This window comes from Lacerta agilis, chromosome 2, assembly GCF_009819535.1.
Source record: "Lacerta agilis isolate rLacAgi1 chromosome 2, rLacAgi1.pri, whole genome shotgun sequence".
Taxonomy (NCBI): Eukaryota; Metazoa; Chordata; class Lepidosauria; order Squamata; family Lacertidae; genus Lacerta; species Lacerta agilis.
In genome coordinates this window covers 111,306,531-111,332,457 of record NC_046313.1, presented here as the reverse complement: position 1 = coordinate 111,332,457, position 25,927 = coordinate 111,306,531, and the positions used below count along the sequence as shown (strand labels likewise).

Below are 25,927 nucleotides of genomic sequence, written 5' to 3'. Positions count from 1 at the left end.
ACCACCTCCTGATTAATTTTGTCCCAGTGTTGAATAGGTCTTCTAAATGTTTTGCCAAAATCCGCTTCCCTGCACTTTCTGCCCAAGTCTTGCCCTCTGGAGCCACAGAAAACAAGCCTGTTCCATATTCTGTGTGGTTATTTGAAGACTGGCATAATCTCTCTCTTCCCACAATCTCTCTTCCAGGCTAAGCACACCCGGGTGTTTCAGCTATTCCTAAAGGTGTCCTGATTTTCAGACCCCTTGCCAGACCCCTCCTCTAGAGACATCCCACTTGGTCAATGCACAGCCCAGAAATACACAGTATTTCCGATGCAGTCCGAAATTCCTGCATTGCATGGGGTTTAACCCTTGTGGTCCCTTTGCCCTGTACAATTCTATGACCAGTGTAGGTCAGAAATGGACCACACACTACCTGAGTACTGACCACACAAATTCAACCCAAGTACACATCCATATTTCAATATATGGTCCCATGTGGACATCTGGTGATGTTGGAGGTGGGGAAGAAATGCTGAGTCACTGAGAAAGCACTAAGTCTGCAGTCTCCTCCCTACCATACATTTGTAGGTCAGACAAAGGAGAGGCTTTGTCCAGTCAGGGCCACTGAATTATACTGTGCTATGAAATTACTGAGTTGCACCTGAAACGTTGCCCACCATCTCTACAATCATAAGCTTTCTCTCCTGTATGGGTTCTCTTGTGCTTAATAAGCGACTTTTTATCAATGAAGCTTTTATCACAGTCAGAACACCGGTATGGCTTCTCCCCTGTATGGATTCTCATATGTGAAACAAGGTTTCCTTTCTGACGGAAGCTTCTCCCACATCCTGAGCATTTATACGGCTTCTCTCCTGTATGAACCCTTTTGTGATTCACAAGCAGGGAGCTAGTGTTGAAGCTTTTCCCACACTCGGGACATTCGTAGGGCTTCTCCCCTGTATGGATTCTCACATGTTTAGTAAGGGATGATTTAACCCGGAAGCCTTTCCCACACGCAGTACACTGATAGGGCTTCTCTCCTGTGTGGGTTCTCTTGTGTGTGATAAGGTTTGATTTTGAGTTGAAGCTTTGCCCACAGTCTGAGCACATGTAGGGTTTCTCCCCCGTGTGTAGCCTTTTATGCTCTATAAACTGAAAGCTGGTGCTAAAGCTTTTCCCACAATCTTTGCATTCATAGGGCTTTTCCCCTGTGTGAATTCTCACATGTGAAACAAGGTTTCCCTTGTTGACAAAGCTTTTTTCACAGATGGAGCATTTGTAAGGTTTCTCCCCTGTGTGAGTTCTCACATGCATCATCAGCGAAGTGCAATGAGAGAAGCATTTGCCACACTGGGAACATTTATACGGCTTCTCCCCTGTGTGGATCCTCATGTGGGAAACGAGATTTCCTTTCTGGCTGAAGCTCTTCCCACAATCTGAGCACTGATAGGGTTTCTCTCCAGTGTGGGTCCTCTCGTGTGTGACAAGATGTGATTTCTTACCAAAGCTTTGCCCGCATTCAGAGCACTCGTAGGGGTTCTCTGCTGTATGGGTTCTCTTGTGTGCAGTAAGGTTTGATTTCAGATGGAAGCGCTGACCGCAGTCTGAACACATATATGGTTTCTCCTCTGTGTGTACTCTTATATGATCAATAAACCCATAGCTCGTGCTAAAGCTTTTCCCACAATCTGTGCATTCGTATGGTTTATCTCCAGTGTGGATTCTCTCATGTGTATCCAAATGGGTTCTGTCATGGAAAGTTTCCCAGCATGATGAGCATTTATACTGATGTCCCCCTGTCTCCACACTCTCATCCTCAAGAAACTCAAAGTTCTGATGGAGGCGTTTCCCACAGTCTATGCCCATATTTCCCCCTTTACTTATGAGGATTCCTTCTTGGAAAGTACTTTCATTTAAACTACTATCTCCATCTTCACAAAAGAAAGCTCCTTCTGTAGCCTTTTCAGGTTGTCCTTCTTGTTCCTGTTGACTTCCAGGCATCTCTTCAACCCCAGAACTTTAGCCACTTTTGGATGATAATAGGATGGGGAAGCTCACACCTTTCTAGTGGAAAATCTTCCTCCTGCTTGTCTAAGTCATTACTTTCTGGAACAAAACAGAAAACACGAGGCGATGCTATACATTTAGATGTTTCCAATGATCATATATTGATTTAATAAAGGTGATATAAACAAGACTTTGGGCAGCCTCTTTACTCCTCTGTTTGCAGGAGCCAGCAAATAAGTCAGGATTTCTTTAACCCACTATAGTTTCCATTTCAACTGAACCAGGAAGCCATGATTAACAGCTTCACAACAAACCAAGATATTTAGCCAGCTTTAAACAATGGGTTTATACCCTGGCTTGTTCTGAAACATTTAACTACAGTTTCCTGGCTTGGACTAAACTGGAAAAGCTATTGAGTTGAAGAGTTCCTGGTTTGTATATATTTGTGGTTCTTTTTTAGAGTGCAATATCTAGAACTGGATGTTTCCTCACCAGAGCTGTTGCTAAGAAAAATGACAAAAAACACACCACAGGTTGGCAAAGCCTGCCCTAGAAGATGCATTTGTATCAGTTGTTTCTTTGTGGTCTTTCATTACCTCCATGTTATCGTATGTAACCTGAGGTACCACTGTATTGGGGGGACGAGACAGGTAAGCCCCACCCCACATAATTGATTACAGTACATGACACGGAACACACACACACACACCCAGTTTACACAGTATTTCCGATGCAGTCCGAAATTCCTGCATTGCATGGGGTTTAACCCTTGTGGTCCCTTTGCCCTGTACAATTCTATGACCAGTGTAGGTCAGAAATGGACCACACACTACCTGAGTACTGACCACACAAATTCAACCCAAGTACACATCCATATTTCAATATATGGTCCCATGTGGACATCTGGTGATGTTGGAGGTGGGGAAGAAATGCTGAGTCACTGAGAAAGCACTAAGTCTGCAGTCTCCTCCCTACCATACATTTGTAGGTCAGACAAAGGAGAGGCTTTGTCCAGTCAGGGCCACTGAATTATACTGTGCTATGAAATTACTGAGTTGCACCTGAAACGTTGCCCACCATCTCTACAATCATAAGCTTTCTCTCCTGTATGGGTTCTCTTGTGCTTAATAAGCGACTTTTTATCAATGAAGCTTTTATCACAGTCAGAACACCGGTATGGCTTCTCCCCTGTATGGATTCTCATATGTGAAACAAGGTTTCCTTTCTGACGGAAGCTTCTCCCACATCCTGAGCATTTATACGGCTTCTCTCCTGTATGAACCCTTTTGTGATTCACAAGCAGGGAGCTAGTGTTGAAGCTTTTCCCACACTCGGGACATTCGTAGGGCTTCTCCCCTGTATGGATTCTCACATGTTTAGTAAGGGATGATTTAACCCGGAAGCCTTTCCCACACGCAGTACACTGATAGGGCTTCTCTCCTGTGTGGGTTCTCTTGTGTGTGATAAGGTTTGATTTTGAGTTGAAGCTTTGCCCACAGTCTGAGCACATGTAGGGTTTCTCCCCCGTGTGTAGCCTTTTATGCTCTATAAACTGAAAGCTGGTGCTAAAGCTTTTCCCACAATCTTTGCATTCATAGGGCTTTTCCCCTGTGTGAATTCTCACATGTGAAACAAGGTTTCCCTTGTTGACAAAGCTTTTTTCACAGATGGAGCATTTGTAAGGTTTCTCCCCTGTGTGAGTTCTCACATGCATCATCAGCGAAGTGCAATGAGAGAAGCATTTGCCACACTGGGAACATTTATACGGCTTCTCCCCTGTGTGGATCCTCATGTGGGAAACGAGATTTCCTTTCTGGCTGAAGCTCTTCCCACAATCTGAGCACTGATAGGGTTTCTCTCCAGTGTGGGTCCTCTCGTGTGTGACAAGATGTGATTTCTTACCAAAGCTTTGCCCGCATTCAGAGCACTCGTAGGGGTTCTCTGCTGTATGGGTTCTCTTGTGTGCAGTAAGGTTTGATTTCAGATGGAAGCGCTGACCGCAGTCTGAACACATATATGGTTTCTCCTCTGTGTGTACTCTTATATGATCAATAAACCCATAGCTCGTGCTAAAGCTTTTCCCACAATCTGTGCATTCGTATGGTTTATCTCCAGTGTGGATTCTCTCATGTGTATCCAAATGGGTTCTGTCATGGAAAGTTTCCCAGCATGATGAGCATTTATACTGATGTCCCCCTGTCTCCACACTCTCATCCTCAAGAAACTCAAAGTTCTGATGGAGGCGTTTCCCACAGTCTATGCCCATATTTCCCCCTTTACTTATGAGGATTCCTTCTTGGAAAGTACTTTCATTTAAACTACTATCTCCATCTTCACAAAAGAAAGCTCCTTCTGTAGCCTTTTCAGGTTGTCCTTCTTGTTCCTGTTGACTTCCAGGCATCTCTTCAACCCCAGAACTTTAGCCACTTTTGGATGATAATAGGATGGGGAAGCTCACACCTTTCTAGTGGAAAATCTTCCTCCTGCTTGTCTAAGTCATTACTTTCTGGAACAAAACAGAAAACACGAGGCGATGCTATACATTTAGATGTTTCCAATGATCATATATTGATTTAATAAAGGTGATATAAACAAGACTTTGGGCAGCCTCTTTACTCCTCTGTTTGCAGGAGCCAGCAAATAAGTCAGGATTTCTTTAACCCACTATAGTTTCCATTTCAACTGAACCAGGAAGCCATGATTAACAGCTTCACAACAAACCAAGATATTTAGCCAGCTTTAAACAATGGGTTTATACCCTGGCTTGTTCTGAAACATTTAACTACAGTTTCCTGGCTTGGACTAAACTGGAAAAGCTATTGAGTTGAAGAGTTCCTGGTTTGTATATATTTGTGGTTCTTTTTTAGAGTGCAATATCTAGAACTGGATGTTTCCTCACCAGAGCTGTTGCTAAGAAAAATGACAAAAAACACACCACAGGTTGGCAAAGCCTGCCCTAGAAGATGCATTTGTATCAGTTGTTTCTTTGTGGTCTTTCATTACCTCCATGTTATCGTATGTAACCTGAGGTACCACTGTATTGGGGGGACGAGACAGGTAAGCCCCACCCCACATAATTGATTACAGTACATGACACGGAACACACACACACACACCCAGTTTGAATGGCAATGCCCATCAACTTTGGGAGGGGGCCCTCAAGTATTTTATGGGGGGGGGCTGAAGTTGGCTCCTAGGGCAGCTTCAGTTTCGGACAGAGCTGTTTCCCAGCCCCACTTGGCCATGCTGGGGACTGGACCTGGGACCTTCTGCAGAGGCTCTAACCACTGAGCTACAGCCCCTCCCCAAGAAAACAAACACCTGCCTGGAAGCTCCCTCAGAAGCTCTCTTCCAGCCCCCGGCTCCTCAGCAATCTGATAGCCTTCGAGGCTCCACAGGGCTCTTTGTCTGCATTTGGCTGCTGCAGAAATAGGCTCCTCTGCACACACGCACACCCCGCCACCCAGCAGCTGTTCCTCCTAGACTTTCTGTCTCTCCTTCCTTGCTTTAGCTCACCTGCTCCACACGGTCTTTTTTCTTTGCATTGCACCCGTAGCCAGGAATGCAATCGGCAGCAGAGGCTCCAGACCTAAAGGCTATTTCGCAGCATTGTGGGGGAGAGAAGCAGGAGGCGGAAGAGGAAGATGCCCTGCGCTGTTTACTTATTTTCCCCAGCCTCTCTAGGATCCGCAGCTCTGTTATGTTAACTCCTAGTCGCTTGGAAAAAGTTCCAGTTACAGGTAGGTAACTGTGTTGGTCTGCCATAGTCAAAACAAAATAAAAATAAAAAAATCCTTCCAATAGCACCTTAGAGACCAACTAAGTTTGTTCTTGGTATGAGCTTTCGTGTGCATGCAAACTTCTTCAGATACTCAGTGTCTGAAGAAGTGTGCATGCACATGAAAGCTCATACCAAGAACAAACTTAGTTGGTCTCTAAGGTGCTACTGGAAGGAATTTTTTATTTTTATTTTGTTTTGGAAGAAAGTTGTTTGTTGTTTAGTCTGACTCTTCATGACCCCATGGACCAGAGCACGTCAGGGCGGCACTCCTGTCTTCCACTGCCTCCCGCAGTTTGGTCAAACTCATGTTGCTGGCTTCGAGAACACTGTCCAACCATCTCGTCCTCTGTCATCCTCTTCTCTTTTCTAGGGAGTCTTGTCTTCTCATGAGGTGTCCAAAGTATTGGAGCCTCAGCTTCAGGACCTGTCCTTCCAGTGAGCACTCAGGGCTGATTTCCTTCAGAATGGATAAGTTTGATCTTCTTGCAGTCCATGAGGCTCTCAAGAGTCTCCTCCAGCACCATAATTCAAAAGTATCAATTCTTCTGTGATCAGCCTTCTTTATGGTCCAGCTAATCCCCTGGGCATGAGGGAACCTAAGGAACTGCTACCTGTTTGCCTGAAAGGATTTATGCCAAGTAAGGGACCGCTCCGCTCAATTGCGCAACCAATAATATGGCATTCATTCAACGTTGCCAGTGCTGCGAGTGCAAATCCAGACCGACATTTTCTCTGCTGACATGCAAAGAAGGCAAAGGCAGCCAAAAGCTTGCAAGCGTCCTTTGAGGGTGGGATTCAAACCCACAGCACAGTCCGCAACAGATTAGCAGTGCACGGCCTTCACCACTTGACCATGTCATTGGGAACATGATACCCGCAGCTGGGTGGCCTTGCATCTTTCCAGCTAAAGCCCAGATGTGCTAAAAAAAATTGCATCACAGAGATCTCCACCCCTCTTGGCTTGAGGATTTACTCAGCTAAGAGAAAAACAGTTATATAAGCCATTTCAGGCTCCTTTCCCCAAACTGGAAGGGGAGCATGCTGGACCCATATCCCAGAGGTTGATAGAAGAAAAATATCATCTGCTATTCTGCTGCTGCCTTTTGCTTCTGCATTGGACACAACATGCAAAAGGCTAGAGGTCCCTACACATTTTTGGTCAGGATGCTGAAAATCTCCTCTGGGCCATCCAACCACACAGGAGGTTTTTCCTCGGCAGACATTCTGCCCAGGAAGGAGAAGGTCCTCATCGCCTGCACCAGTGGTGTAGAGGTATCATACGAGGTTCCCAATCTTGTGACCCGGGTTCGAGTCCCGGCTGGTGCATACCTTCCTTTTTTTTTTCCTTTCAGAGAGTTGAAGACAGTTTCAGCCTGCCAGCTAGAGGTTTATGCCTTAAGACAGGGTTTCACAAACTGGTGGTCCACAAGCTTCATTCAGGTGTTCTGCAGAGTGCTGTAAGGTTACAACTAAAAATCATTTAGCAGCAGCGCATTACAGCTGCTACAACAGGCAGGAAATGTATTAAGTGGTCCACCAAGACCCCCAGCAATTGTCAAGTGGTCCTTGGGGGAAAAATAATTGGGGACCACTGCTCTAGGACTTACAGCCAGTGGGGAAAAGGGCTAGCAAAGATAGGAACTGAACTGATTCAGCCATGTAATCATGTGGGCATAATGCCTGCAAATGTCCCTGGGTGGGCTTGAACCACCAACCTTCTGGTTAACAGCAAGACGCACTAACCGATTGCACCACAGAGACCTGGAGAAAGGTGCTCCTCAACCTCTTATTATGCTTCCTTTGATGCCATGCAAAAGAAAGAGGTCCAATTTTATGCTCTGCAAATAACTGTTATGGGCCAGCCAAGCCCACAGGAGGTTTTCCTTTGGCAGGATCACTCACCTGGAAGGCAAAGACCCGCATCAGCTGCACTAGTGCTGTAGACCAGAGGCATCCTGTGAGGTTCCCAGTCTTTTGACCTGGGTCCGATTAATAGGAAAAAGGGATGATGAGATAGAATCCAAACCCACATGTGCAGAGGACAACAGATGTCTCATCCTAGACCAAGTGCCTGCAACCGTCCCTGGGTGGGCTCGAACCACCAACCTTCTGGTTAACAGCCAGACGCGCTAACCCATTGCGCCACAGAGACCTGGGCAGGGCTGTCCCTCAGTCTCTTTTATCCTGCAGTTTTGTTGCCGGAACTGGATAGATGACAAATGAACTGATGACGCGCACTAGGCTCTTTCTTGCTCCATCCAGCAGAGTGGCGCAGCGGAAGCGTGCTGGGCCCATAACCCAGAGGTCGATGGATCGAAACCATCCTCTGCTAGGTACTTTTGCTTTTGCCGTGGCAAAATGTGGGTGCGAGTGGAAATTATTTCCCTGCAGCTACTAAGTAGGAAGCTAGGAAGGTGATGTGCCTCCCTCCTCTGGCAACAAGCCTGGGAAAAGGAATATTGTTGAAAAGAAGGGAGAGATGACATGCTAATATTGCTTTGCTTTAAGACGTTAGCAGGATCCAAAGGCACATGCCTCCGTTATCTCCCGAGACAGGTGGATGTCAACTATCTGCAATAGCCCAGGTGGGAAAGTCTGTATCTTCCATTTGCAGAATAAAAATAGCCGTGGCAACTGGAGGAGTGAATGCTGGCATGATACTTCCTTGTTACAGGTTGGGGAATCCAAATAAAGTCATTCCCAGACTTGATACATAGCTGACAAATGATGCAATGATCCACAGCCAGCTACTTTCTCCCAACCAGCCAGCAGAGTGGCGCAGCGGAAGCGTGCTGGGCCCATAACCCAGAGGTCGATGGATCGAAACCATCCTCTGCTAGGTAGGAGTGTCCGCCTTTTGCTTTTTCCTCGGACAACCCACAAAATAAAAGGGAAAAAGGATGCCTTGCTGCTGCTGCTGAGTAGGACAGCACAGCATCTCTCTCCTCTGGCAAAAGTGGTGGTAGAAAGGATTCTACCACCACTTTCCATGTTTCTTATTCTCTTCCAGCAAGAAAGCAGTTTACCCTTACCTTGACAGGGGGTTTGAAGTGGATCCATTTTGTTTGGTTGCTGAGAAGCAGCTGTGTGCCTACCTAGTTTATCTTTTGAATCAGAATGTGAAAGTTGGGAGGGGTCCTGGAGGTCCTCTAGTCCAGCCTGATGCTGAATGCCGGATTGACAATGCAGGGTGCAACAATAGCATGGATGCTGGAAGCTGGAGACAGAGGCATGTGTTGCTCAGCACTGGACACAGAACTGTGGCTTGGGGCTTCTAATGCAGACTGAATGCTGCAAACCCCTAAATCTGGTGCTCCGGTTGTATATACAGCTTCAATTAAAGCCATATATCCTAAAGACACCATAGTCTCCATTGAGCTTTGTTCAAAGGAAACTGAACCTTGGGTAAAAACACTGCAACCCCTGGAATCTCTTGCCACTTGGAGACTGGGGTGTGCGCAACACTATCAAAGCATAGCAAGCACCTTACTAGCAGGCTGGACTAAAGCAATAGCAGCACGCCATCTTCCTTTGAGGCGATTCCATCTGCCAGGCCTTTTGCCAGAGGAAGGAGTTTCCCTTTTTCTTTTGTGAGTTGTCCAAGGAAAAGGCAAAAGGCAGTCACTGCCAACTAGCAGAGGATGGTTTCGATCCATCGACCTCTGGGTTATGGGCCCAGCACGCTCCCGCTGCGCCACTCTGCTAGCTGCTTGGGAGAAAGTGGCTGGCTGTGGATCGTTGCATTGTTTGTCAGCCATCCATCCCTGTCTGGGAATGTTCAGGCCAAAAGAGGCTGAGGGGCAGAGTCTCTGTGGCACGATAGGTCTGTGCATCTGGATGTTACTTTGGAGGACGGCTGTGGGCACCACATCCCTCCTGAAGCAGATGACTGGTGAAGCAGATGGACTGCTAATCCATTGCACTCTGCACACATGGGTTTGAATCCCGCCCTCCTCAGCTTTTTGCAGATTTTTGCCTGCCTGCACTGTTGTTGCTTGTTGACTGAGCGAAAGGCAGAGGGAGAGATGCTTGGCAGGACTGTGATGTCATCCCTTTTAGATCATAAGACTGATGACAGGAATTGTCTCATTATTGATCTGGGCTTGAGTCTTGACTGGTGCATTCCTTCCTCTGCCTTTAAAAATAAAATAAAATTATATACCACCCAATACCCAGGGGTTTCAGGGCAGTTCACAGAAAAGACCAACATAAAAACCACAACATATAAAAGCAACATAAAAACAACAACCTAATAACACCCCCTCCCCCCCCCAAAAGCCACATTTTTAAAAGGGCATAGGATGTCAATCAGATCAACCAAAGGCCTGGCTAAAAAGGAATGTTTTTGCCTGGAGCTTAAAGGTGTATAATGAAGGCACCAGGCGAACTTCCCCGGGGAGAGCATTCCATAGACAGGGAGCCACTGCAGAGAAGGCCCCTTCTCGTGTTGCCACCCTCCAGACCTCTCAAGGCACACAAAGGAGGGCCTCAGAAGATGATATCAGGGTCCATGTAGGAGCCATTTCAGAGGGGCAGACCAGCACTCCCCAACAAAAGGGCTGCTTAGATACTGTATTCCTAAGGGGCTAGTGGCCTTGAAACCCCATGTGTGCAGAGGACAACAGATTAGCGATTCGCCACCCAGCCACCTCCTTGCAGGTAGAAGGCCAGCAGCCGTCCCTGGGTGGGCTTGAACCACCAACCTTCTGGTTAACAGCTAGATGTGCTAATTGATTGCGCCACAGAGACCTGGGCAGGGCTGCTTATGGGCCCCTTGTTATGCCCGGTTGCTTGGGAAGTTCATTTTTATCAAACCTGTGCTGTGGTGCCATCAGAGATGTGCAAGGTGATCTCTTTCCTTTCATTCTTTCAAGCGATGATCACTGCATCCAACCGCCAATATATGGCTCTCTGCTCGTCAGATGTCCTAGCAACTGGTAGGTTTTCCTCAACTCTGCCCATTGCACTTTCCAGCCAAAGGAATGCACATGGTAGATAGTTAACTCTTATTTGTCGAAGCTGACACTTAACCCTCTTTTCTACAACTCTGAATACCCAGGCACACCAGTCTAGAGTCTAGGCTGCTATTCCCCGGAGCAGTTGCAGCAACAGGGGACCACTCCACAAATTTATGCATCTTCCCTCAATGGGCTGCACACACACAGCCAGAGACTGCGCCCGTGTGGAAGCTGCCTCTGCTCATCCCTCTTTAATCCCCTCCTGGTTCTGGGAGACAGTTGTGCAGGAGAGGGTGGGGAAAGAACTGGCCTTTAACTTTCCTGGTTTACTCTTCTTCCCCTTCTACTGACCGAGCCTGCGCTCCATAATCCAACTCTGATTTCCGCTGCCTCCAACTCTTACCTCCAGGCTGGCACAATCCCTCACAAATCACTGACCCCTTCCTCCGAGTGAGACTGCAGCCCCCCTCCCCCGTCTCAGACTTGCCAGTATCCTGCCAGTCCCTGCCTTTCCCTGCCAAGTGTTTCAATTCCATTGAGGAAACCCTGCTATTTGGCATGATGTCCAAAGGGCAAACAGCCATTTATTAGCAGTTCGATATAGTGCTCGTTGTTTGAAAGAAGGGAGGGACAGAAAGCACACTGCATATCCCTGGTGGTCTAGTGGTTAGGATTCGGCGCTTTCACCGCCGCGGCCTGGGTTCGATTCCCGGTCAGGGAATTCTTTTGCCATATGGCAGGAGGGTCATTCCAACATAGACTGGATAGCTACCCACAACTTGAACATTACAACGGAAACCAGAGAGTTGGAAATCATTTTAAAGTCTCGCAATAAAAATCAATAGCAAATTACACACCTCATATGCTGTTTGCCCATAATGCTTGGGTATCCTATCTGGCCACAGAGATTTTTTTAGGGTCAGGTAGAATATGACCCTGTTGTGAGATCACATAAGTTATGACACAGCACCATGTACCATCAAATGTACTTTTCAGTTTGACTCCCCTCAAATGTCTGCTCCACCCTTTAACTTCTCCAACTCAGACTCCCCCACAAAAAAACTTTGTTCCACCAGCCTTTACAGTGCTCAATGCTTGCAAGAATGGAGAGTCAGAGATCACCTTGCACATCCCTGATGGTCTAGTGGTCAGGATTCGGCGCTCTCACCGCCGCGGCCCGGGTTCGATTCCCGATCAGGGAATTCTTTTGTCAGATGGAAATAGGATCATTCCAGATGAATTTCTGCTGAACCCCTTCCAGAAACTCAGACCCTGAAGCCTCATTTATTTTGGTCTCGCAGTTGTGGTGCCAGTCATGGACTACCTCGGGAAGGTGGTAGACTCTGCTTCGTTGCAGGTTTTCTGAACCGAGGTTGCAGGGCCACCTGTCAGGGAGTTGCACTAGGTGATCATTGGGGATCCTTCCAACTCTACAATTCTGTGTTTCTATGGACATTCTTCTTTTTTTTGTTTGTGGAGAGCTTAGATGGCATTGCTTTAAGCAATTGCTATTCTACACAACTCAGGGCATTTTCCTCCTGCTGTCTTTATTTGAAAAAAAAAATCAGCTTAGGGGAACTAGTTCCTTTTTAAAATGAACTTTCCCAGCACCGAGCATAATAGGAGGCAGAGAAACAGCTATGCCCAGGTCTCTGTGGCGCAATCGGTTAGCGCGTCTGGCTGTTAACCAGAAGGTTGGTGGTTCGAGCCCACCCAGGGACGGCTGCAGGAAATCTGCCTCCAATGAGGAGCCTGAGTGGTGAATTGCAAACCTGTTGTGTTCTGTCCACATGGGGGTTCAAGCCCACCCTTAGTAGCCCTTTTCCCTGGGAGTTCAGCACATCATACAAGCAGCCAAAAATAGTCACTATGACTGGGAATATAGAGAGTGCCTTGAAATAAGAAAGAGGAACTTGGGGTAGTTTTTTCTCCCATATCACTTTATCTCCTTATTTCACCCTTTGGCAATAAGCACCCAAGGCTGCTTTTCCTCATCATCATAAATAAACGTGTGACTCTTACAGCTTTATTGCTGGCCAAGTGGAGAACACTGCTGAAAATGAAAAGAAGAGCAAGGGAGCATTCAAAGGGTGGGGTCTAACTCTAGCCCATAATATTTAACTCTTCAAGGCCTGCTTGTTGCGTACCCTGCTTCCACTCTACTTGTGGAGTTGTTGAAGGGGACACCAGTTCTGTCACTGACCCTTTTCTCCATGGAAACTGGGAAATTGGCATAAGGACACCTGCACATCCCATCCTTAGTCTGTCAGTAGTGTTCCAGAAATAAGATCTCAGACCAAGGATGTTACCGCCCAGGTCTCTGTGGCGCAATGGGTTAGCGCGTCTGGCTGTTAACCAGAAGGATGGTGGTTCGAGCCCACCCAGGGACGGCGGTGGGCAGCATTCCTGGATGAGGTGGCCGAGTGGTGAAGGCGATGGACTGCTAATCCATTGTGCTCTGCACACGTGGGTTCGAATCCCACCCTCGTCGGCCCCCTTTTTGGATCTTCTTCTTTGGCAATTGCTTGTAGCCGAGTAGGATTGTCTTCCATGAATATGGTCCATAAATGACTGTGGAGGCCAATTCTGGATCCACATGCCCTTCCACTGTTGGGATAAAGGTATCTGAGTTGGAGTTGATCATGCTGAGGATTAGATGGGTTTTTGGAAGATGCCTGCATATGAATTTGTTTTATGTGTGTAGATCAGGGCACGCTGACCAACGTACAGTCTGCAGTTAGACTCTATTCCAATGGCATGAGGATCACGACGACCAGTGGATTCTTATCTGCTGCAGCTTTCATCTGTCTTCACAGCCGTTGTAACATACCGCTTCTTATCATCCACCTGTTCTGCCATTGAGAACTTCTTGGATCATTCTTTGTCTAGCTCCACCCCTTTGTCCTTACTGCCTTTGGTGACCCTACTGGGAGTACAAGAAGCCCGACAGCTTCACTCATAAGGATCACAGGAATGTGCAAGCCCACTAACCATGACAAGGTGATGGTCCTCCAAGTGAGCCTTTTTTGGATAGTCCTCTGTGGCGGAAGCCTTTGGTTTACTCTACTAGCTTTTTTCCTACAGAAGGAAAATCTGCTCCTTGACTAGGAGGCTGGTTTGGTTTCCGCGGGAGGGAATACGTGCTATTGGTTCCCGCCAAAAATGTATCTCTCCCTACTAGACAACGGTTATGATATAAACCCCAGTTTTCTCCATTCCTGTGGCTGGCTCTACCCTGTCCCGGAATAAAGAGATGTTGTACCTGTTTCTCGCCTCCAGTTATCAATCAACACCGAGGGTAGTCAATGAATACCGCTACACGACACAACACATCCTATACACTTTAGCCAACCTAACTGGTGTTAGATACCATCCATACATCATTTTCATAATGTTTTCTTTCAAGGTGAAACATGCTGTAACTTTCAAACTTTCATTCCACAATTTCTACCACGCATCATAATCAATATTATACCCAAAACCCATTGCCCATTTTATCGGAACATCTTTTGTTTGTTTATCTTTAGTAAACCATTCCAACAACAAATTATACATTTTAGTTAGCAATTTGCTTCTAGCTTCCAGCAATTCGATTTGAAATCTGGATTTTATATCTTCGAAACCAATTTTCCTCTCACACATAAACTCTCACACACCATTAACTTGGTGATATTGCAACCACCCTGCAAAAGCATCTTTGATCTGGTTATATGGTTTAGTCTCCAACCTCTGTCTGTTTTCCAATAGCTCTTCATAAGTGGCCCACCTCCCTTCTATATTTAACGGTAGGGCACCAATTCTTAGCAGTTTGATACGGAGCTCGTCGCTTGAAAGAACGGAAGGACAGAGATCACCTTGCACATCCCTGGTGGTCTAGTGGTCAGGATTCGGCGCTCTCACTGCCGCGGCCCGGGTTCGATTCCCGGTCAGGGAATTCTTTTGCGAGATGGTAAGAGGGTCATTCCAGATGAACTTCTGTTATACCACCAGTGCTGAACCCCTTACAGGAACACAGACCCTGAAGCCTCATTTATTTTGGTCCCGCAGTTGTGATGCCAGTCATGGACTACCTTGGAGAGTGGTGGACTCTCCTTCGTTGCAGGTTTTTTGAACCGAGGTTGGAGAGCCACCTGTCAGGAGTTCTTTAGCTGCATTTCCTGCAATGAAGAGAGTTGGTTTAGGGATACTTGGGTTTCCTTCCAACTCTATGATTCTGTGTTTCTAGGGACATTCATCCTGATCTGTTTGTGGAGAGCTTAGACAACATTGCTTCAAGCAAATTGCAATTCTACACTTCTCAGAGCATTTTCCTCAGGCTGTCCCTTTTTGCAAAAAAAAAAATCCAGCTTGGGGGAAGGGGCTTTTTGTCCAATATATCCATTTCAACTACAATTTATTACCCTGAATTTGGTATCCTGGCAAATTGGGCCTGCCTATCGCCAAGAGAAGTTGCCATCCTCCTTTTATCTGCCCAAGAAGAGCCAAATGTGAGGGTGCCACCCAGAACTGACAATTTATCAATGGTTATATTGTTTGCTAGGCCTAGGATATCATCTCTCCTGGAACTGGTTCCTCATTGAACTTCAACTAGTTCCTTTTGAAAATGAATTGTCCCAGCACCGAGCATAACAGGAGGCAGAGAAACAGCTCTGCCCAGGTCTCTGTGGCGCAATCGGTTAGCGCGTCTGGCTGTTAACCAGAAGGTTGGTGGTTCGAGCCCACCCAGGGACGGCTGCTGGAAATCTGCCTCCAATGAGGAGCTTGAGTGGTGAATTGCGAATCTGTTGTGTTCTGCCCACATGGGGGTTCAAGCCCACCCTTAGTAGCCCTTTTCCCTAGGAGCTCAGCAAATCATCCAAGCAGCCAAAAATAGTCACTATGACTGGGAATATAGTGAGTGCCTTAAAATAAGAAAGAGGAACTTGGGGTAGTTTTTTCTCCCAGATCACTTTATCTCCCTATTTCACCCTTTGGCAATACCCAATACTGCTTTTCCTCATAATAATAAATAAACATGTGACTCTTACTGCTTTATTGCTGGCCAGTTGGAGAACACTGCTGAAAATGAAAAGCAGAGCAAAGGAACATTCAAAGGGTGGAGTCTAACTCTGGCCCATAATATTTAACTCTTCAAGGCTGGCTTGTTGAGCACCCTGCTTCCACTCTACTTGTGGAGTTGTTGAAGGGGACACCGGTTCTGCCACTGACCCTATGAGCTGCAGGACAGTTCCTCAAACCCTTTCTCCATGGAAACTGGGCAATTGGCATAAGGACACCTGCACATCCCATCCTTAGTCTGTCAGTAGTGTTCCAGAAATAAGATCTCAGACCAAGGATGTTACCGCCAGGTCTCTGTGGCGCAATGGGTTAGCGCGTCTGGCTGTTAACCAGAAGGATGGTGGTTCGAGCCCACCCAGGGACGGCGGTGGGCAGCATTCCTGGACGAGGTGGCCGAGTGGTGAAGGCGATGGACTGCTAATCCATTGTGCTCTGCACGCGTGGGTTCGAATCCCACCCTCGTCGGCCCCCTTTTTGGATCTTCTTCTTTGGCAGTTGCTCATAGCCGAGTAGGATTGTCTTCTATGAATATGTTCCATAAATGACTGTCGAGGTCAATTCTGGATCCACACACCCTTCTACAGTGGGGACATAGGTTTCTGAGTGGAAGTTGATCATGCTGAGGATTAGATGGGTTTTTGGAAGATGCCTGCACGTGAATTTGTTTTATGTGTGTAGATCAGGGCACGCTGACCAACGTACAGTCGTTGCAGTTACACTCTATTCCAATGGCATGAGTATCACGACGACCAGTGGATTCTTATCTGCTGCAGCCTTCATCTGTCTTCACAGCCGTTGTAACATACCGCTTGTTATCATCTGTCTGTTCTGCCATTGAAGACTTCTTGGATCATCCTTTGTCTAGCTCCACCCCATTGACCTTACTGCCTTTGGTGAACCTACTGGGAGTACAATAATGCTGACGGCTTCACTCACAAGGATCATAGGAACGTGCAAGCCCACTAACCATAATCCTGCAAGTGAGCCTTTTTTGGATAGTCCTCTGTGGCGGCAGCCTTTGGTTTGCTCTACTAGCTTTGTCACTCTGTAGGGTCAGCTGTTGATTTGGCCTACAGAAGGAAAATCTGCCCCTTGACTAGGAGGCTGGCTGGCTAGTCAAGTGCCATTTCCTTGCAGTTGGTCCATCACATGAAAAGAATAGAGAAGCAGAGATCACCATGTACATCCCTGGTTAGGATTCACTGTGGCCTAGGTTCAATTCCTGGCCAGGAAATTATTTTGCCAAATGGAAGGAGTGTTGCAGCCCCAGTTTCTGTTCTATGGCCAGCATCAAATTATGTCAAAGAACGGAATGAAAATGTTGCCAAGGCCTGGACGCCAGGTTGTCCTTGGGACCCTAGGAGAGGGATTGTGGTGGCGATGATTCTAGCAGTCTTCAAAAATTAATATAAATTAAAAAAATAAAAATTGGTGCTCTAAGCACATGCTTATTCTGCTTTTTGGTTGACCCAGTACTGTGTGTTGGGGGGGGGGGGGGAATGTTATTTCTCCCTTAAAAGAAGTGTCTCCCCTTCTGTTCTGCAACAGGATTCAATCTCTAAGATAAGTTGTCAAAGAGGGAGGGCCTGTAGTGTCCTACTCAGTAGCAGGAAAATATCCTCCCCACATTTGTGGGTTGTCCAAGTCCAAAGGAAAAGGTAGCAGCTGCTGCCCAGCAGCCGATAGCTTTGATCCATCATAACCTCTTGGTTATGGGCCCAGCACGCTCCCGCTGCGCCACTCTGCTGGATGAGGTATGCCCCAGCCCGTCCATCTGGAGCATGTGGCATTGCCATTCTCTGAGTGCCAAGAACTCCAAGCCAAAAGTATCTTTCTTGGCCAGGAGGCAGGAACCAGGGCTTCAGCTAAGGCAGAGTTTCTGTAGTGTAGTGGTCATCATGTTCGCCACACGTGAAAGGTCCTTGGTTCGAAACAGGCAGAAACATGGTGCTCCACTTTTCTTTTAATATTTTTTTTGTAAGATATAGAAGAAATAACATCTAAAGCAAATATAGTGCACTGCCCCAAACAAAACAGCTACCCACAACTTGAGCATAAAACGGAAACCAGAGAGTTGGAAATCATTTTAAAGTCTCGCAATAAAAATCAATAGCAAATTACACACCTCATGTGCTGTTTGCCCATAATGCTTGGGTATCCTATCTGGCCACAGAGATTTTTTTAGGGTCAGGTAGAATATGACCCAGTTGTGAGATCACATAAGTTATGACACAGCACCATGTACCATCAAATGTACTTTTCAGTTTGACTCCCCTCAAATGTCTGTTCCACCCTTTAACTTCTCCAACTCAGACACCCCCACAAATAAACTTTGCTCCACCAGTGCTCATTGCTTGGAAGAATGGAGAGACAGAGATCATCCTGTACATCCCTGGTGGTCTAGTGGTCAGGATTCGGCGCTCTCACCGCCGCGGCCCGGGTTCGATTCCCGATCAGGGAATTCTTTTGTCAGATGGAAATAGGATCATTCCAGATGAATTTCTGCTGAACCCCTTCCAGAAACTCAGACCCTGAAGCCTCATTTATTTTGGTCTCGCAGTTGTGGTGCCAGTCATGGACTACCTCGGGAAGGTGGTAGACTCTGCTTCGTTGCAGGTTTTCTGAACCGAGGTTGCAGGGCCACCTGTCAGGGAGTTGCACTAGGTGATCATTGGGGATCCTTCCAACTCTACAATTCTGTGTTTCTATGGACATTCTTCCTTTTTTTGTTTGTGGAGAGCTTAGATGGCATTGCTTTAAGCAATTGCTATTCTACACATCTCAGGGCATTTTCCTCCTGCTGTCTTTATTTGAAAAAAAAAATCAGCTTAGGGGAACTAGTTCCTTTTTAAAATGAACTTTCCCAGCACCGAGCATAATAGGAGGCAGAGAAACAGCTCTGCCCAGGTCTCTGTGGCGCAATCGGTTAGCGCGTCTGGCTGTTAACCAGAAGGTTGGTGGTTCGAGCCCACCCAGGGACGGCTGCAGGAAATCTGCCTCCAATGAGGAGCCTGAGTGGTGAATTGCAAACCTGTTGTGTTCTGTCCACATGGGGGTTCAAGCCCACCCTTAGTAGCCCTTTTCCCTGGGAGTTCAGCACATCATACAAGCAGCCAAAAATAGTCACTATGACTGGGAATATAGAGAGTGGCTTGAAATAAGAAAGAGGAACTTGGGGTAGTTTTTTCTCCCAGATCACTTTATCTCCTTATTTCACCCTTTGGCAATAAGCACCCAAGACTGCTTTTCCTCATCATCATAAATAAACGTGTGACTCTTACAGCTTTATTGCTGGCCAAGTGGAGAACACTGCTGAAAATGAAAAGCAGAGCAAGGGAGCATTCAAAGGGTGGGGTCTAACTCTAGCCCATAATATTTAACGCTTCAAGGCCTGCTTGTTGCGTACCCTGCTTCCACTCTACTTGTGGAGTTGTTGAAGGGGACACCAGTTCTGTCACTGACCCTTTTCTCCATGGAAACTGGGAAATTGGCATAAGGACACCTGCACATCCCATCCTTAGTCTGTCAGTAGTGTTCCAGAAATAAGATCTCAGACCAAGGATGTTACCGCCCAGGTCTCTGTGGCGCAATGGGTTAGCGCGTCTGGCTGTTAACCAGAAGGATGGTGGTTCGAGCCCACCCAGGGACGGCAGTGGGCAGGATTCCTGGACGAGGTGGCCGAGTGGTGAAGGCGATGGACTGCTAATCCATTGTGCTCTTTCCCAGCACATCATTTTCATAATGTTTTCTTTCAAGGTGAAACATGCTGTAACTTTCAAACTTTCATTCCACAATTTCTACCACGCATCATAATCAATATTATACCCAAAACCCATTGCCCATTTTATCGGAACATCTTTTGTTTGTTTATCTTTAGTAAATTATTCCAACAACAAATTATACATTCTAGTTAGCAATTTGCTTCTAGCTTCCAGCAATTCGATTTGAAATCTGGATTTTATATCTTCGAAACCAATTTTCCTCTCACACATAAACTCTCACACACCATTAACTTGGTGATATTGCAACCACCCTGCAAAAGCATCTTTGATCTGGTTTTATGGTTTAGTCTCCAACCTCTGTCTGTTTTCCAATAGCTCTTCATAAGTGGCCCACCTCCCTTCTATATTTAACGGTAGGGCACCAATTCTTAGCAGTTTGATACGGAGCTCGTCGCTTGAAAGAACGGAAGGACAGAGATCACCTTGCACATCCCTGGTGGTCTAGTGGTCAGGATTCGGCGCTCTCACTGCCGCGGCCCGGGTTCGATTCCCGGTCAGGGAATTCTTTTGCGAGATGGTAAGAGGGTCATTCCAGATGAACTTCTGTTATACCACCAGTGCTGAACCCCTTACAGGAACACAGACCCTGAAGCCTCATTTATTTTGGTCCCGCAGTTGTGATGCCAGTCATGGACTACCTTGGAGAGTGGTGGACTCTCCTTCGTTGCAGGTTTTTTGAACCGAGGTTGGAGAGCCACCTGTCAGGAGTTCTTTAGCTGCATTTCCTGCAATGAAGAGAGTTGGTTTAGGGATACTTGGGTTTCCTTCCAACTCTATGATTCTGTGTTTCTAGGGACATTCATCCTGATCTGTTTGTGGAGAGCTTAGACAACATTGCTTCAAGCAAATTGCAATTCTACACTTCTCAGAGCATTTTCCTCAGGCTGTCCCTTTTTGCAAAAAAAAAATCCAGCTTGGGGGAAGGGGCTTTTTGTCCAATATATCCATTTCAACTACAATTTATTACCCTGAATTTGGTATCCTGGCAAATTGGGCCTGCCTATCGCCAAGAGAAGTTGCCATCCTCCTTTTATCTGCCCAAGAAGAGCCAAATGTGAGGGTGCCACCCAGAACTGACAATTTATCAATGGTTATATTGTTTGCTAGGCCTAGGATATCATCTCTCCTGGAACTGGTTCCTCATTGAACTTCAACTAGTTCCTTTTGAAAATGAATTCTCCCAGCACCGAGCATAACAGGAGGCAGAGAAACAGCTATGCCCAGGTCTCTGTGGCGCAATCGGTTAGCGCGTCTGGCTGTTAACCAGAAGGTTGGTGGTTCGAGCCCACCCAGGGACGGCTGCAGGAAATCTGCCTCCAATGAGGAGCCTGAGTGGTGAATTGCAAACCTGTTGTGTTCTGCCCACATGGGGGTTCAAGCCCACCCTTAGTAGCCCTTTTCCCTAGGAGTTCAGCACATCATCCAAGCAGCCAAAAATAGTCACCATGACTGTGAATATAGTGTGTGCTTTAAAATAAGAAAGAGGAACTTGGGGTAGTTTTTTTCTCCCAGATCACTTTATCTCCTTATTTCACCCTTTGGCAATAAGCACTCCTCATCATCATAAATAAACATATGACTCTTACTGCTTTATTGCTGGCCAGGTGGAGAACACGGCTGAAACTGAAAAGCAGAGCAAAGGAACATTCAAAGAGTGGAGTCCAACTCTAGCCCATAATATTTAACTCTTCAAGGCTTGCTTGTTGAGTACCCTGCTTCCACTCTACTTGTGGAGTTGTTGAAGGGGACACTGGTTCTGCCACTGACCCTATGAGCTGCAGGACAGTTCCTCAAACCCTTTCTCCATGGAAACTGGGAAATTGGCATAAGGACACCTGCACATCCCATCCTTAGTCTGTCAGTAGTGTTCCAGAAATAAGATCTCAGACCAAGGATGTTACCGCCCAGGTCTCTGTGGCGCAATGGGTTAGCGCGTCTGGCTGTTAACCAGAAGGATGGTGGTTCGAGCCCACCCAGGGATGGCGGTGGGCAGGATTCATAGACGAGGTGGCCGAGTGGTGAAGGCGATGGACTGCTAATCCATTGTGCTCTGCACGCGTGGGTTCGAATCCCACCCTCGTCGGCCCCCTTTTTTGGATCTTCATTCTCCCAGATCAGTTGTCAAAGGAGGGAGGGCCTGTAGCCTGTCCTCAGTAGCAGGAAAATCTCCTCCCCCCATTTGTGGGTTGTCCAAGTCCAAAGCAAATGGTAGCTGCTGCTGCCCAGCAGACGATGGCTTTGATCCATCAACCTCTTGGTTATGGGCCCAGCACGGTTCCACGGTACCACTTGGCTGGATGAGGTATGCCGCAGCCCGTCCATCTGGACCATGTGGCATTGCCATTCTCTGAGTGCCAAGAACTCCAAGCCAAAAGGATCTTTCTTGGCTGTGGGCAGGATCAAGGGCCTGAGCTAAGGCAGAGTTTCTGTAGTGTAGTGGTCATCACGTTCGCCTAACACGCGAAAGGTCCCTGGTTCGAAACCAGGCAGAAACATGGTGCTCCACTTTCTTTTTTTTCTTTTTTTGTAAGATGTAGAAGAAATAACATCTAAAGCAAACATAGTGCAGTACCACAAACAAAACATAGACTGGATAGCTACCCACAACTTGAGCATTACAACGGAAACCAGAGAGTTGGAAATCATTTTAAAGTCTCACAATAGAAATCAATAGCAAATTACACCCTTCATATGTTGTTTGTCCATAATGCTTAGGTATCCTATCTGGCCACAGAGATTTTTTAGGGTCAGGTAGAATATGACCCAGTTGTGAGATCACATAAGTTATGACAGAGCGCCATGTACCATCAAATGTACTTTTCAGTTTGACTCCCCTCAAATGTTTGTTCCACCCTTTAACTTATCCAACTCAGACACCCCCACAATAAAACTTTGTTCCACCAGCCTTTACAGTGCTCATTGCTTGGAAGAATGGAGGGACAGAGATCATCCTGTACATCCCTGATGGTCTAGTGGTCAGGATTCGGCGCTCTCACCGCCGCGGCCCGGGTTCGATTCCCGGTCAGGGAATTCTTTTGCCATATGGCAGGAGGGTCATTCCAGCCAAATCTCTGTTATGTCAACAGTACTGAACTTTTTCCAGGAATTCATGCTCTTGCCAAGACCTATTGCCAAAGGAGGGAGGGTACCCTACTCGGGAGCAAGAAAATACCCTTCTCCTCAAATCTGAGGGTTGTCCAAGTCAAAGACAAAAGTCAGCCCCTGCCCCTAGCAGAGGATTGTTTCGATCCATCGACCTCTGGGTTATGGGCCCAGCACGCTCCCGCTGCGCCACTCTGCTGGATGGGGCATGAAAGTGTGTTTGTCTGGAACCAAGAGTTGATTCTTTTTCATCAAGTGAGGCGAGGAATCTGAACTCAAAGGGCTGGCAGGGACAGCCCTAGAAGTGCTGCAGCTAGAAGGAGCTGGGGGGGCCTGTGCCCCACCCTATCCATCTCTGGAGCATGTGGCATTGCCATTCTCTGAGTGCCAAGAAGTCCAAGCCCAAAGGATCTTTCTTGGCCGGGGCCAGGAACCAGGGCCTCAGCTAAGGCAGAGTTTCTGTAGTGTAGTGGTCATCACGTTCGCCTCACACGCGAAAGGTCCCTGGTTCGAAACCAGGCAGAAACATGGTGTTCCTCTTGTTTTCTTTCTTTTTTTAAATATACCTACTGAATTCTTTTGTAAGGTGTAGAAAGACATAATATCTAAAACAAACAGGAACAAACATAGTGCACTACCCAAAACAAAACACAGACTGGATATCTACCCCCTAACCCAAACATTAATGTAGGGGGTCTGAGAGGCCCTCTTGACATAAGTGCCACTATGATTTCATCTCTCTCAGTCAGGACTCCGCTTGCAAACAGTGTGACCTATGTAGCTGGCACCTGCTTTTCAAGAGAGAGTTCACCTGACAGGCTTTGTCGTTGGAAAGTTCCCGTTATTGTTTGAACGAATCGGGTCACAAGGGAGAGGGTTGAAACAGAGCAACCACATAACCTGCTTGTAGAGGAATTGAGCCCCCAAGTCTCACGAGAGACAAAGCACAAAAATCTTCCTCAGATACCCTTGTTCATGCTTGCTGCAAATTTGTAACCAAGTAACCCATGCCAAATGTTAGTTAACCAATCCTATAATCAGGTGGCAGCTAAGCAGGTCACGCTATCTGCAAGCAGATGCAAACAGCAGGCAGGTCCTGGTTTAGGCTGATGCCTCGTTCACCCCTCAAAACATAGAATGATAGCATTGCAGAGTTGGAAGGGACCCCAAGGTGGGTAGGGGAGGTGCAGACCCCTTACAACTCTCAGCCCCGATAACAAACTAGGAGCTCCCAGAATTCTTTGGGGGAAGCCATGACTGTTAAAAGTGGGATCATGGAACTTTAAAAGAGGGTGGCCTTGGTTTCCCTTCCCCAGGGAAGAAGATGACCAAATGCTGCTTTTCTACATCCTAACGGAGTTGGAACTTTTTACAGCAACTAAAGAAAACCTGCCATTTGGCAGGATGTCGGACTGGCAGAGCACCATTTCTTAGCGGTTTGATACGGAGCTCGTCGCTTGAAAGAACGGAGGGACAGAGATCACCTTGCACATCCCTGGTGGTCTAGTGGTCAGGATTCGGCGCTCTCACCGCCGCGGCCCGGGTTCGATTCCCGGTCAGGGAATTCTTTTGCGAGATGGTAAGAGGGTCATTCCAGATGAACTTCTGTTATACCACCAGTGCTGAACCCCTTCCAGGAACACAGACCCTGAAGCCTCATTTATTTTGGTCCCACAGTTGTGGTGCCAGTCATGGACTACCTTGGAAGGTGGTGGACTCTCCTTTGTTGCAGGTTTTCTGAACCGAGGTTGGAGGGCCACCTGTCAGGGGTTCTTTAGCTGCATTTGCTGCAATGAAGAGAGTTGGTTTAGGGATCATTGGGTTTCCTTCCAACTCTATGATTCTGTGTTTCTATGGACATTCATCCTGATCTGTTTGTGGAGAGCAAGACAGTATTGTTTAAGCAAACTGCAGTTCAACACTTCTCAGTGCATTTTCCTCAGGCTGTCCCTTTTTGCAATAAAATAAAAAAAAATAAAAAAATCCAGCTTGAGGGAAGGGGCTTTTTGTCCAATATATCCATTTCAACTACAATTGCTCACCTTGAATTTGGTATCCTGGCAAATTGGCCCTGCCTATCGCCAAGAGAAGGTGCCATCCTCCTTTTATTTGCCCAATAAGAGCCAAATGAGGGGGGGTGCCATCCAGACCTGACAGTTTATCAGTGGTTATTTTGTTTGCCAGGCCTATAACAGGCTTCCTCAACCTCGGCCCTCCAGATGTTTTGAGACTACAATTCCCATCACCTCTGACCACTGGTCCTGCTAGCTAGGGATCATGGGAGTTGTAGGCCAAAAACATCTGGAGGGCCGAGGTCGAGGAAGCCTGACCTAGAACATCATCTCTCCCGGAACTGGTTCCCCCTTGAATTTGAACTAGTTTCCTTTTCAAAATGAACTTTCCCAGCACCGAGCATAACAGGAGGCAGAGAAACAGCTCTGCCCAGGTCTCTGTGGCGCAATCGGTTAGCGCGTCTGGCTGTTAACCAGAAGGTTGGTGGTTCGAGCCCACCCAGGGACGGCTGCTGGAAATCTGCCTGCAATGAGGCGCCTGAGTGGTGAATTGCTAATCTGTTGCCCTCTGCACACATGAAGGATTAAGCCCACCCTCAGTATCGCTAGGAGTTTAACACAGTAGCCAAGCAGCCCTTTTGTTCTGGTGTGCTGACCCAGGGCCGGTCACTGCCTCTGCGCCTAACCAGTTCACAGGGTTGTTTGTGAGGATTAAATGTGGTGGAGGAAGATGCACACCATCTTGTCCTCCTTGGGGAAAGCAGGCGGATATTAAATGTAAAAAATAACTAAATAAATATTGCTTAGAATTTAGCAGTCTCACTGCTGTGGCCCAGGTCTAATTAATGCATGAATGGGTTATGACCATAGAGTAAGCTGTCCTGCCAGGTTTAGCTCACCTTGGGAGGAACTAGGTAATCAAGCTTTTGTTTCAGTCTCCTCCAGCACCATAATTGATGCTTTTGAATTATGGTGCTGGAGGAGACTCTTGAGAGTCCCATGGACTGCAAAAAGATCAAACCTATCCATCCTTAAAGAAATCAGCCCTGGAAGGACAGATCCTGAAGTTGAGGCTCCAGTACTTTGGCCACCTCATGAGAAGAGAAGATTCCCTGGAAAAGACCCTGATGTTGGGAAAGATGGAGGGCACAAGGAGAAGGGGACGACAGAGGATGAGATGGTTGGACAATGTTCTCGAAGCGACTAGCATGAGTTTGGCCAAACTGAGGGAGGCAGTGGAGGATA

General features: G+C 47.0%; 1 protein-coding gene and 28 non-coding genes across 29 annotated transcripts; 24 read left to right on the top strand and 5 right to left on the bottom strand.

Moving 5' to 3' along the window:
* Positions 1-575: 575 nt before the first annotated feature.
* LOC117042836 (zinc finger protein 260-like) lies at positions 576-5,619 on the bottom strand. Its single transcript, XM_033142493.1, has 3 exons — positions 5,506-5,619; positions 3,126-4,495; positions 576-1,729 (listed from the first exon to the last, which is right to left on the bottom strand). Exons 2-3 carry the CDS (start codon positions 4,388-4,390, stop codon positions 622-624), a joined length of 2,373 nt encoding a protein of 790 aa, XP_032998384.1. The 5' UTR covers positions 4,391-4,495; positions 5,506-5,619; the 3' UTR covers positions 576-621.
* A 1,406-nt stretch (positions 5,620-7,025) lies between these two features.
* On the top strand, positions 7,026-7,096 carry TRNAG-CCC. Its single transcript has one exon. It is a non-coding gene; the product is annotated as a tRNA-Gly (tRNA).
* Positions 7,097-7,457: 361 nt separating this feature from the next.
* On the bottom strand, positions 7,458-7,531 carry TRNAN-GUU. The gene has a single exon. It is a non-coding gene; the product is annotated as a tRNA-Asn (tRNA).
* Positions 7,532-7,848: 317 nt separating this feature from the next.
* Positions 7,849-7,922, bottom strand: TRNAN-GUU. The gene has a single exon. It is a non-coding gene; the product is annotated as a tRNA-Asn (tRNA).
* A 108-nt stretch (positions 7,923-8,030) lies between these two features.
* On the top strand, positions 8,031-8,102 carry TRNAM-CAU. The gene has a single exon. It is a non-coding gene; the product is annotated as a tRNA-Met (tRNA).
* A 435-nt stretch (positions 8,103-8,537) lies between these two features.
* TRNAM-CAU lies at positions 8,538-8,609 on the top strand. The gene has a single exon. It is a non-coding gene; the product is annotated as a tRNA-Met (tRNA).
* A 793-nt stretch (positions 8,610-9,402) lies between these two features.
* Positions 9,403-9,474, bottom strand: TRNAM-CAU. Its single transcript has one exon. It is a non-coding gene; the product is annotated as a tRNA-Met (tRNA).
* Positions 9,475-11,377: 1,903 nt separating this feature from the next.
* On the top strand, positions 11,378-11,449 carry TRNAE-UUC. Its single transcript has one exon. It is a non-coding gene; the product is annotated as a tRNA-Glu (tRNA).
* Positions 11,450-11,858: 409 nt separating this feature from the next.
* TRNAE-CUC lies at positions 11,859-11,930 on the top strand. The gene has a single exon. It is a non-coding gene; the product is annotated as a tRNA-Glu (tRNA).
* A 446-nt stretch (positions 11,931-12,376) lies between these two features.
* On the top strand, positions 12,377-12,450 carry TRNAN-GUU. Its single transcript has one exon. It is a non-coding gene; the product is annotated as a tRNA-Asn (tRNA).
* Positions 12,451-13,044: 594 nt separating this feature from the next.
* Positions 13,045-13,118, top strand: TRNAN-GUU. Its single transcript has one exon. It is a non-coding gene; the product is annotated as a tRNA-Asn (tRNA).
* A 19-nt stretch (positions 13,119-13,137) lies between these two features.
* Positions 13,138-13,219, top strand: TRNAS-GCU. Its single transcript has one exon. It is a non-coding gene; the product is annotated as a tRNA-Ser (tRNA).
* A 1,371-nt stretch (positions 13,220-14,590) lies between these two features.
* On the top strand, positions 14,591-14,662 carry TRNAE-CUC. Its single transcript has one exon. It is a non-coding gene; the product is annotated as a tRNA-Glu (tRNA).
* Positions 14,663-15,385: 723 nt separating this feature from the next.
* On the top strand, positions 15,386-15,459 carry TRNAN-GUU. Its single transcript has one exon. It is a non-coding gene; the product is annotated as a tRNA-Asn (tRNA).
* A 617-nt stretch (positions 15,460-16,076) lies between these two features.
* On the top strand, positions 16,077-16,150 carry TRNAN-GUU. Its single transcript has one exon. It is a non-coding gene; the product is annotated as a tRNA-Asn (tRNA).
* A 19-nt stretch (positions 16,151-16,169) lies between these two features.
* TRNAS-GCU lies at positions 16,170-16,251 on the top strand. Its single transcript has one exon. It is a non-coding gene; the product is annotated as a tRNA-Ser (tRNA).
* Positions 16,252-18,175: 1,924 nt separating this feature from the next.
* TRNAE-CUC lies at positions 18,176-18,247 on the top strand. The gene has a single exon. It is a non-coding gene; the product is annotated as a tRNA-Glu (tRNA).
* A 446-nt stretch (positions 18,248-18,693) lies between these two features.
* Positions 18,694-18,767, top strand: TRNAN-GUU. The gene has a single exon. It is a non-coding gene; the product is annotated as a tRNA-Asn (tRNA).
* Positions 18,768-19,361: 594 nt separating this feature from the next.
* Positions 19,362-19,435, top strand: TRNAN-GUU. The gene has a single exon. It is a non-coding gene; the product is annotated as a tRNA-Asn (tRNA).
* A 563-nt stretch (positions 19,436-19,998) lies between these two features.
* Positions 19,999-20,070, top strand: TRNAE-CUC. The gene has a single exon. It is a non-coding gene; the product is annotated as a tRNA-Glu (tRNA).
* Positions 20,071-20,792: 722 nt separating this feature from the next.
* On the top strand, positions 20,793-20,866 carry TRNAN-GUU. Its single transcript has one exon. It is a non-coding gene; the product is annotated as a tRNA-Asn (tRNA).
* Positions 20,867-21,476: 610 nt separating this feature from the next.
* On the top strand, positions 21,477-21,550 carry TRNAN-GUU. Its single transcript has one exon. It is a non-coding gene; the product is annotated as a tRNA-Asn (tRNA).
* A 19-nt stretch (positions 21,551-21,569) lies between these two features.
* Positions 21,570-21,651, top strand: TRNAS-GCU. Its single transcript has one exon. It is a non-coding gene; the product is annotated as a tRNA-Ser (tRNA).
* A 339-nt stretch (positions 21,652-21,990) lies between these two features.
* Positions 21,991-22,063, top strand: TRNAV-AAC. Its single transcript has one exon. It is a non-coding gene; the product is annotated as a tRNA-Val (tRNA).
* A 463-nt stretch (positions 22,064-22,526) lies between these two features.
* On the top strand, positions 22,527-22,598 carry TRNAE-CUC. Its single transcript has one exon. It is a non-coding gene; the product is annotated as a tRNA-Glu (tRNA).
* Positions 22,599-22,797: 199 nt separating this feature from the next.
* TRNAM-CAU lies at positions 22,798-22,869 on the bottom strand. Its single transcript has one exon. It is a non-coding gene; the product is annotated as a tRNA-Met (tRNA).
* Positions 22,870-23,125: 256 nt separating this feature from the next.
* On the top strand, positions 23,126-23,198 carry TRNAV-CAC. Its single transcript has one exon. It is a non-coding gene; the product is annotated as a tRNA-Val (tRNA).
* A 964-nt stretch (positions 23,199-24,162) lies between these two features.
* Positions 24,163-24,234, top strand: TRNAE-CUC. The gene has a single exon. It is a non-coding gene; the product is annotated as a tRNA-Glu (tRNA).
* Positions 24,235-25,116: 882 nt separating this feature from the next.
* TRNAN-GUU lies at positions 25,117-25,190 on the top strand. The gene has a single exon. It is a non-coding gene; the product is annotated as a tRNA-Asn (tRNA).
* Positions 25,191-25,927: the final 737 nt, after the last annotated feature.

Bases quoted from the DNA above. Each gene is read 5' to 3' on its own strand.
- LOC117042836 (XM_033142493.1), bottom strand. From the start codon at position 4,390: ATGCCTGGAAGTCAACAGGAACAAGAAGGACAACCTGAAAAGGCTACA. The intron at 1,730-3,125 runs GTCGCTTATTAA...TTTCCATGACAG, and splicing joins AAAAGCTTCATTGATAAAAA to AACCCATTTGGATACACATG.